The sequence below is a fragment of the Orcinus orca genome, chromosome X, assembly GCF_937001465.1.
Source record: "Orcinus orca chromosome X, mOrcOrc1.1, whole genome shotgun sequence".
Classification (NCBI taxonomy): domain Eukaryota; kingdom Metazoa; phylum Chordata; class Mammalia; order Artiodactyla; family Delphinidae; genus Orcinus; species Orcinus orca.
The window spans coordinates 27,183,165-27,193,831 of record NC_064580.1 but is presented as its reverse complement, the minus strand read 5'-3'; the positions used below and the strand labels follow the sequence as shown (position 1 = coordinate 27,193,831).

General features: G+C 42.9%; 1 protein-coding gene across 1 annotated transcript; it reads right to left on the bottom strand.

Moving 5' to 3' along the window:
- Positions 1–3,771: 3,771 nt before the first annotated feature.
- LOC101286089 (melanoma-associated antigen B3) lies at positions 3,772–5,181 on the bottom strand. Its single transcript, XM_004285509.3, has one exon. It carries the CDS (start codon positions 5,179–5,181, stop codon positions 4,150–4,152), a length of 1,032 nt encoding a protein of 343 aa, XP_004285557.2. The 3' UTR covers positions 3,772–4,149.
- Between the last annotated feature and the right edge of the window lie 5,486 nt (positions 5,182–10,667).

Genomic DNA, 10,667 nt, shown 5'->3' with positions numbered 1-10,667 from the left:
AAGAAACTAATCTTAAAAGGCTACATGCTACATGATTCCAACTACATGACATCCTGGAAAAAGGCAAAACCATAGAAAAAGCAAAAAGACCAGTGGTTGCCAGGGGTTGGGGGCAGGGAGGGATGAATAGAGCACAGAGAATTTTTAGGGTAGTGAAATTACTCTGTATAACACTATAATGGTAGATACAAGTCATCATACGTTCGTCGGAACCCACAAAGTGTACAACACCAAGAATGAAGCCTAATGTAACTCTGGACTTTGTGTGCTAATGATGTGTCAATGTAGCTTCATAGATCGTAGCAAACGGCCCACTCTGATGGGGGATGTTGATAGTGGGGGAGGTGTGAGCTGTGTCGGGGAAGAGGGTACATGGGAACTCCTTGTACTTTCTGCTCCATTTTGTTGTGAACCTAAAACTGCTTTAAAAAAAAATAAAGTGAACTAAAAAAAACTGATGGGGGGTGGTGGTTGTTGCTCAGCCTCACACCCTTCCCTGGGGATTTAAGTCTTGAGTGCAGGTGCAGGGCCAGTTTTCCCCTCTATGCAAGAGTGGGTGGGCCTCTCAGTCCTCACTCAGTTTCCTTGATTTGACTCCTGGCAGGGCCTGAGGCTCCCCTCTTTCTCGACCTGAGGACATTTCTTCAGAGAAAGGCTCTTATTTCCCTGAGATCCAATAGGAGGAGGTGAGGGTGGCCTTACTTGGCCACACCTGCCATGCCATGAGTGACAACTGTATCAGGCAGGTTGAGACCATATGATGGTGATCCCACTCAGGGTTCTAACTCAGTACCCTAAATCTGACTCACGTGAAGGCCTAAGATTCCCCCCTCTGCTGCCCTGGGACCTCCCCCTCAAACCAAGTTCCGCACTTTTCTGTGATCCCCGAGAAGGATATGAGGCCGTCTCTTCCTGACATTTACACCAGGATCTGTCACGGCAACAGGGAGGATTCTGTGAGGTCTCCGCTGATATGGGTTTGGTGGGCCCTGAACTCTTCAGGGTGCTCACCTTCCTCCTGGCGCACCTTGGAAATCCTATCTCTACTGACCTGAGTTGGCCAACCTCAGGCCAAAGTCTTCACTTTCTCAACCTCTTACGTGGAAATCAGGTTCAGCCACATCTTGCCAAGGCTGTCTGGGGACTCTGAGGGCTGACGGCAGGGTCAGGAGTCCATGGGACACACTGTTCAGGGGTGGCGGGTGTGCTTCCTTCATTCCTCATTCAGGGTCCTCACCACCACATGTGGCAGAGACTGGGACTCCTCCCTCTACTGACCTGAGCTCATCCTCCTAGGTAGGACTCACAAGTCCCTGAGAACCCTGAAGAGTAAGTGAGGGCATGCTCAGGCTGACAACTTTGCCTGGCATGTTGCTCTCCCCAGGCCACCTGTAAGGGGCCCTTCATCGGGGCTCCTGTTTCTTGATTAAAGGCTTCCTGGGAAAGGGCCCATCCCTGCAAACTCTTGACCGGTTTCCCTATTGCAAACCCTTCAGAGACTGGGTCTCCGTCCCAGGAGTGATGTGAAGTAGGGAAGTTGTAACGCAAGGCAGGATGGATGTGCTGTCAAAGAAAAAAAATACATTGGTTTTTCCCTTCTCTTTACCAGCAAGACTTAGCCTTTTATGTAACTTCTCTTTGAATAGATTTAACTTCCAAATGCGAAGGGCTGTCCAGCATGATTTTCTGAGCCCCAGATCTTTTGAGGTTATCTGACTTTGGATATGTAGATGATCATACTGTCACTAAATATCTTCCTCTGCTTTCTTCACCCTTTTCAACTATTTTGAGACGCTTATTGCTGTGCTTATGTATTCCCATCCAGTGTTTTGGGCACAGAGTCCTCCTTTTTATCACCTGAGATATATTTTGTAGTGAGTGAGAAGTAAGGTGAATTAAGGAACACAAAGTTGGCCTCGGGCTGGGAGGAATGGAAAAGTGTGGGCGTCAGACTTAGTTAGGCCAGGAGTCTAGTTCCAACACTGTCACTTAACAGCTGTGTGAAATTGAACACATTACCAAACTCTGTGAGCCTCGGTCTTTTCATCTGTGAAATGGGTTTGAGAAGCTCTGTCTTGGGGACTGATAGAATTTATATAATGCCTGTGAAGTGCCTGGCCCATTGCCTGGCCGGTACTGAGACTTTCAAGGATGCCAGTTCTTACTAAGATTAATTTGTCCCCTGGAGTTTCAACCCACTACACTGAGATTTAACTTTCAATCCAGGAGATGCCAGAGAATAAGCAGGGCTCTAGGGCAAAGAAACCCCTATCAGGCAAAATCCTGCTTAACAAGGAAAACTAGTATTTCCCTGTTAAGAGTATGTCATTCAAGGTCAACATGAGGTAGACTTCCTCAGTAGATGCAACACGAAGCTCTAAAATGTTTCACGGACCTAAAACTTACCTCCCTCTCAGCTGCCCTTCTTTATAAACCACTCCCACTTTCATTCATTTAACCACCCACGAATATCTATTCCTTGCCTAGAGTTTGCCAAATTACAATCAAGATAACTTAATTTGAATGACTTTTTTTCGTGGAGTGGGCTCTGGCTCCCCCAACTAGGGCAAAGAGTGACAGTCCAGTGGCTTCTGGGCACCCCCACCCCTCAGGGGAGTACCACCCTTATTTCTCAGAAACTCCCTGGAGACATGACAGCGTGAATAAAACATCTAATTTGCATAGTGTTCACCTGCACTGGGACAAGAGCACAGTACACATTCTATTCCTGCCTCAGGTGATTTCTCTCTGATTTACCCACAACCCCAAAGTACAAGGAGACCTCGAAGATATTGCAGGTTTGGTTCCAGACCCCCAAAATAAAGTGAATAGTACAATAAAGTGAGTCACAAGAATTTTTTGGTTTCCCAGTGCTCTTATAAAATTTATGTTTACACTATACTGCAGCCTATTAAGCGTGCAATAGCATTATGTCAAGGAACAATGTACATACCTTAATTAAAAAATACCTTTCTGCTAAAAAATGCTAACCATCATCTGAGCCTTCAGCGAGTCCATCTTTTTGCTGGTGGAAGGTGTGAAATATTGTGAGAATTACCAAAATGTGACACAGAGACACGACGTGAGAATACCTTGTTGGAAAAATGGCGCTGAAAGACGTGCTGGAAGCAAGGTTGACACAAACCTTCAATTTGTTAAAAAAAGAAAAGAAAAAGCACTATCTGTGAAATACAATAAAGCAAAGTGCAACAAAATGAAGTGTGCCTGTAACTGCTAAGGGCAGTTTCCCATTCCAGGCTTTGTCTTTCAACTGTACGGCCCACCATCTGAGGATCTGGCCCCTGCTCAAAATTATCAGTCTCATCTAGCCCACCACACACCTAACTTATAATTACCTCCCACTGAAGGACTTACATTTTTCCCAAGGCCCACCACTGCCTTGCATCAGGGAATTTACATTCGACTGCTATCATGTGAAACCACCCCTTCTCCTTTCTTATCCTGTCTTTTCATTTGACCTTTTGGTCTTAGAGTATACATCACCATTTTCTTTATATGATAGCTGCTTCTCGGCTCTATAATTTTATGGTCAGTGGCTAGGTCTCCTTCTTCTCAGCTCTCACAGTACTAGCAAGGAGCCTTCTAAGAGCAGATGCTCAATTAATGTTTGGGGAATAAACGAGCCTGTGAGCATGAGGTCTAATTTATTATGATTTAATTCTACATTTTTGAATGAGCCAAGCACATACTGTTATTTCTAATTTTATAAAACAGAGTAAAAGGAATTAGTAAACCAAATATTGACCATCTTACTTTTCCTATACTATACTACATACAGTATACTATACTATACTTAACTTTTTCACATTTTCAAGGAATTGCATATTGCAATGCCATGTTATCTTCCACCAAATTACTAAATAAGATGGAAGTTTTCCCAATATGTTTTACAAAACAGCAAAACTCTTATTCTTAAACCTGATAAACAACAGTAAGTATGACTGATGTAATTCATAAACTTACATTCTAACGCTAAATAAAATTTCATTTAGGAGTAACGTTTGAAAAACAGCAAAAAACAAAGACGTATTTCCAAATTCCCCATACAGAACAGGAACACAAAGGTATTATACAGTGTTCCCTCTGTCACACCCAGCCCTACACTACTTGAAATATTGAATGCTCTCTTCAGCCACAAAGTGCAGAATTTGCCTCAGATTCTGTGTGGGAGGAGCTGGACAGAACACTGGAACATCCACTGGCTTGGGCTCTCTCTTCCTCATCTTTCAAAGCCTCTTCATACCAAGACTGGAAGGCACTGGGGACGGTGTGATTGACCTTGGCCAGGAACTCCAGGACTTTCATCTTGCTGGTTTCGGCATGGGCTCTCGGGCCCCACAGGAACTCGTAGCGCGCTGGATCACTGTTGGCCACTTGCCGGTATTCCAAATACTTCAGCTTCACCCAATCTTGGGTGATGAGCTTCTTGGGCTCCCCAAATATGAAGTGCCTCTTCCCAGCATAGACTCTCATCTTATTCAGGAATTCCCAGATATTCTCCTCTGTGGCGCAGCTGCCCTTCATGAGGATCACAGCCAGAATGTACATCAGGAGACCGGTCTTGGGTAACCCGCTGCCACGGCTCATGGTCCCATCGTTGGGGAGAGCCATTTTGCTGACAAAGGTATAAGTATGCTTGGTACGGTCGACCTCCTTTAAGTCAACACCAAATAGCATCTCCATGCTGAAGGAAGCTCTTCTGAGGATCTCAGGGAATCGATTTTGGTACTTCTTAGCGATAAACTTCAGCATATGTGCTTTCCTAACAGGCTTTTTCATTTTATACATGTGCACCAGGAACTGCACCAACACACTCGCTGTCCTCCTTAGAGGGCCTTTTCGAGACCGCACGGCGGAGACGGGGGCCTGAGAGGAACTGTGCCTTTTCTTCATTTGGCCTTTGGCTCCTTTGTTTGATCTTGCGGGAGAAACACCTGCAGGATTAGTGGTGGTGGCTAGGGCCCTCTGAGGACTCTTGAGAGTGCTACGTGACTTAGCACCCGGCTTTCTCCGAGTAGTAACCCCAAGAGAAGGACATGAAGACGAGGCAGCTTCCTCCTCAGCTGCAGTGGCCTGAGCACCCGTCAGACGCTGGGTCCCACTTTGGGCCTGGCGGCGTCTCTCACGGGTGCGGAGCTTACTCTTCCGCCCCCGAGGCATGGTGACTGTGGTCAGGGACAAAAGGCAGGAGCGCAGGTAGGACAGCGGGGTGATCTGGCAGAGATGCGAGAGGATGAGAGGGAGTGAGTGCCTACAGCAGGGAGGTACCACCCTGCCTTTAAGAGGGCCGCTCTTCAGGTTTCCATGTGGGCCCTGCTCTACGAACACACAGGACTCCTGTTCTGATCACCCTGTCCTCTAAGAACCCTGTGGAAATAATTAAAGTGAGCCTCAGGCTGCAGCCTGCCAGCCCTGCCTGGTGCTTATTGGGGCTGAGAGCAGCAGTGGGCAATTATCTAGTCCTTGTGGAGCCCCCTCTACTCTGGAGCATTGGGGTCCCCTCAGTTCATATGCAGGACCATCATATCAACTTTGGGCAGGGCCTGGGCCCCCTCCTCTGTGCTGCTCTAAATTTATACCTCAGACCCAGATCCTCATCTTCCTGGGATACCTTAAGAAGAAGTGAAGGGGCACCTCAGCCTAGCACCCCTGCCAGGGGGCACCCACAGCTGACAGCGCTATGGGACTCTGTCCTGGGCTCCTTGGGGTCCTCAGTCCTCATTCAGGGTCCTTGCCTTGGCTCTCACCAATCTGATACCATCAGAAATAAAGGAGGGGAAACCCGGGAGCTGTGCAAACAAAGAAGAGAAAGGGAAATCTCTCCCAGCAGCCTCAGGAGCAGCGGATTAAATCTCCACAATCAACTTGATGTACCCTGCATCTGAGGAATACCTGAATAGGCAACGAATCATCCCAAACTGAGGAGCCGTGCGAATGAAAGGCTCTTGGTGCTGCGGCCAGGAGTCAGTGCTGTGCCTCTGAGGTGGGAGAGCCAACTTCAGGACACTGGTCAAGAAGAGACCTCCAGGCTCCACATAATATCAAACGGGGAAAAATCTCCCGGAGATCTCCATCTCAACACCAGCACCCAGCTTCACTCAATGACCAGCAAGCTACAGTGCTGGACACCCTATGCCAAACAACTAGCAAAAAAGGTACACAAGCCCACCCATTGGCAGAGAGGCTGCCTAAAATCATAATAAGGCCAAAGACACCCCAAAACACATCACCAGACGTGGACCTGCCCACCAGAAAGACAAGTTCCAGGCTCATACACCAGAACACAGACACTAGTCCCCTCCACCAGGAAGCCTACACAACCCACTGAACCAACCTTAGCCACTGGGGACAGACATCAAAAACAACAGGAACTACGAACCTGCAGCCTGCAAAAAGGAGACCCCAAACACAGAAAGATAAGCAAAATGAGAAGACAGAAAAACACACAGCAGATGAAGGAGCAAGATAAAAATGCACCAGACCGAACAAGTGAAGAGGAAATAGGCAGTCTACCTGAAAAAGAATTCACAATAATGATAGTAAAGATGATCCAAAATCTTGGAAATAGAATGGACAAAATGCAAGAAACATTTAACAAGGACCTAGAAGAACTAAAGATGAAACAAACAATGATGAACAACACAATAAATGAAATGAAAAAGACTCTAGATGGGATCAATAGCAGAATAACTGAGGCAGAAGAACGGATAAGTGACCTGGAAGATAAAATAGTGGAAATAACTACTGCAGAGCAGAATAAAGAAAAAAGAATGGAAAGAACTGAGGACACTCTCAGAGACCTCTGGGACAACATTAAATGCACCAACATTCGAATTATAGGGGTTCCAGAAGAAGAAGAGAAAAAGAAAGGGACGGAGTAAATATTTGAAGAGATTATAGTTGAAAACTTCCCTAATATGGGAAAGGAAATAGTTAATCAAGTCCAGGAAGCACAGAGAGTCCCATACAGGATAAATCCAAGGAGAAATATGCCAAGACACATATTAATCAAACTGTCAAAAATTAAATACAAAGAAAGCATATTAAAAGCAGCAAGGGAAAAACAACAAATAACACACAAGGGAATCCCCATACGGTTAACAGCTGATCTTTCAGCAGAAACTCTGTAAGCCAGAAGGGAGTGGCAGGACATACTGAAAGTGATGAAGGAGAAAAACCTGCAACCAAGATTACTCTACCCAGCAAGGATCTCATTCAGATTAGATGGAGAAATTAAAACCTTTACAGACAAGCAAAAGCTGAGAGAGTTCAGCACCACCAAACCAGCTTTACAACAAATGCTAAAGAAACTTCTCTAGGCAAGAAACACAAGAGAAGGAAAAGACCTACAATAACGAGCCCAAAACAATTTAGAAAATGGGAATAAGAACATACATATCGATAATTACCTTAAATGTAAATGGACTAAGTGCTCCCACCAAAAGACACAGATTGGCTAAATGGATACAAAAACAAGACCCATATATATGCTGTCTACAAGAGACCCACTTCAGACCTAGAGACACATACAGACTGAAAGTAAGGGGATGGAAAAAGATATTCCATGCAAATGGAAACCAAAAGAAAGCTGGAGTAGCAATTCTCATATCAGACAAAATAGACTTTAAAATAAAGACTATTAGAAGAGACAAAGAAGGACACTACATAATGATCAAGGGATCGATCTAAGAAGAAGATGTAACAATTGTAAATATTTATGCACCCAACATAAGAGCACCTCAATACATAAGGCAAATACTAACAGCCTTAAAAGGGGAAATTGACAGTAACACATTCATAGTAGGGGACTTTAATACCCCACTTTCACCCATGGACAGATCATCCAAAATGAAAATAAATAAGGAAACACAAGCTTTAAATGATACATTAAACAAGATGGACTTAATTGATATTAATAGGACACTCCATCCAAAAACAACAGAATACACATTTTTCTCAAGTGCTCATGGAACATTCTCCAGGATAGATCATATCTTGGGTCACAAACCAAGCCTTGGTAAATTTAAGAAAATTGAAATTGTATCAAGTATCTTTTCCGACCACAACGCCATGAGACTAGATATCAATTACAGGAAAAGATCTGTAAAAAATACAAACACATGGAGGCTAAACAATACACTACTTAATAACAAAGTGATCACTGAAGAAATCAAAGAGGAAATAAAAAAATACCTAGAAACAAATGACAATGGAGACACGACGACCCAAAACCTATGGGATGGAGCAAAAGCAGTTCTAAGAGGGAAGTTTATAGCAATACAAGCCCACCTTAAGAAACAGGAAACAACTCAAATAAACAACCTAACCTTGCACCTAAAGCAATTACAGAAAGAAGAAAAAGAAACCACAAAGTTATCAGAAGGAAAGAAATCATAAAAATCAGATCAGAAATAAATGAAAAAGAAATGAAGGAAACAGTAGCAAAGATCAATAAAACTAAAAGCTGGTTCTTTGAGAAGATAAACAAAATTGATAAACCATTAGCCGGACTCATCAAGAAAAAAAGGGAGAAGACTCAAATCAACAGAATTAGAAATGAAAAAGGAGAAGTAACAACTGACACTGCAGAAATACAGAAGGTCATCAGAGATTACTACAAGCAACTCTATGCCAATAAGATGGACAACCTGGAAGAAATGGACAAATTCGTAGAAATGCACAACCTGCCAAGACTGAATCAGGAAGAAACAGAAAATATGAACAGACGAATCACAAGCAGTGAAATCGAAACTATGATTAAAAATCTTCCAACAAACAAAAGCCCAGGACCAGATGGCTTCACAGGCGAATTCTATCAAACATTTAGAGAAGAGCTAACACCTATCCTTCTCAAACTCTTTCAAAATATAGCAGAGAGAGGAACACTCCCAAATTCATTTTACGAGGCCACCATCACCTTGATACCAAAACCAGACAAGGATGTCACAAAGAAAGAAAACTACAGGCCAATATCACTGATGAACCTAGATGCAAAAATCCTCAACAAAATACTAGCAAACAGAATCCAACAGCACATTAAAAGGATCACACACCATGATCAAGGGGGGTTTATTCAAGGAATGCAAGGATTCTGCAATATACGCAAATCAATCAATGTGATAAACCATATTAACAAATTGAAGGAGAAAAACCATATGATCATCTCAATAGATGCAGAGAAAGCTTTTGACATAATTCAACACCCATTTATGATAAAAACCCTGCAGAAAGTAGGCATAGAGGGAACTTTCCTCAACATAATAAAGGCCATATATGACAAACCCACAGCCAACATCAACCTCAATGGTGAAAAACTGAAAGCATTTCCACTAAGATTAGGAACAAGACAAGGTTGCCCACTCTCACCACTCTTATTTAATATAATTTTGGAAGTTTTAGCCACAGAGAAGAAAAGGAAATAAAAGGAATCCAAATTGGAAAAGAAGAACTAAAGCTGTCACTGTCTGCAGATGACATGATACGATACATAGAGAATCCTAAAGATGCTACCACAAAACTACTAGAGCTAATCAATGAATTTGGTAAAGTTGCAGGATACAAAATTAATGCACAGAAATCTCTGGCATTCCTATACACTAATGATGAAAAATCTGAAAGTGAAATCAAGAAAACACTCCCATTTACCATTGCCACAAAAAGAATAAAATATCTAGGAATAAACCTACCTAAGGAGACACAAGACCTGTATTCAGAAAATTATAAGACACTGATGAGAGAAATTAAAGATGATACAAATAGATGGAGAGATATACCATGTTCTTGGATTGGAAGAATCAACATTGTGAAAATGACTCTACTACCCAAAGCAATCTACAGATTCAATGCAATCCCTATCCAACTACCACTGGCATTTTTCACAGAACTAGAACAAAAAATTTCACAATTTGTATGGAAACACAAAAGACCCCAAACAGCCAAAGTAATCTTGAGAACGAAAAACGGAGCTGGAGGAATCAGGCTCCCTGACTTCAGACTATACTACAAAGCTACAGTAATCAAGACAGTATGGTACTGGCACAAAAACAGAAAGATAGATCAATGGAACAGGATAGACAGCCCAGAGGTAAACCCACGCACATATGGTCACCTTATCTTTGATAAAGGAGGCAGGGATGTACAGTGGAGAAAGGACAGCCTCTTTAATAAATGGTGCTGGGAAAACTGGACAGGTACATGTAAAAGTATGAGATTAGATCACTCTCTAACACCATACACAAAAATAAGCTCAAAATGGATTAAAGACCTAAATGTAAGGCCAGAAACTATCAAACTCTTAGAGGAAAACATAGGCAGAACACTCTATGACATAAATCACAGCAAGATCCTTTTTGACCCGCCTCCTAGAGAAATGGAAATAAAAACAAAAATAAACAAACGGGACCTAATGAAACTTCAAAGCTTTTACGCAGCAAAGGAAACCATAAACAAGACCAAAAGACAACCCTCAGAATGGGAGAAAGTATTTGCAAATGAAGCAACTGACAAAGGATTAATTTCCAAAATTTACAAGCAGCTCATGCAGCTCAATATCAAAAACACGAACAACCCAATCCAAAAATGGGCAGAAGACCTAAATAGACATTTCTCCAAAGAAGATATACAGACTGCCAACAAACACATGAAAG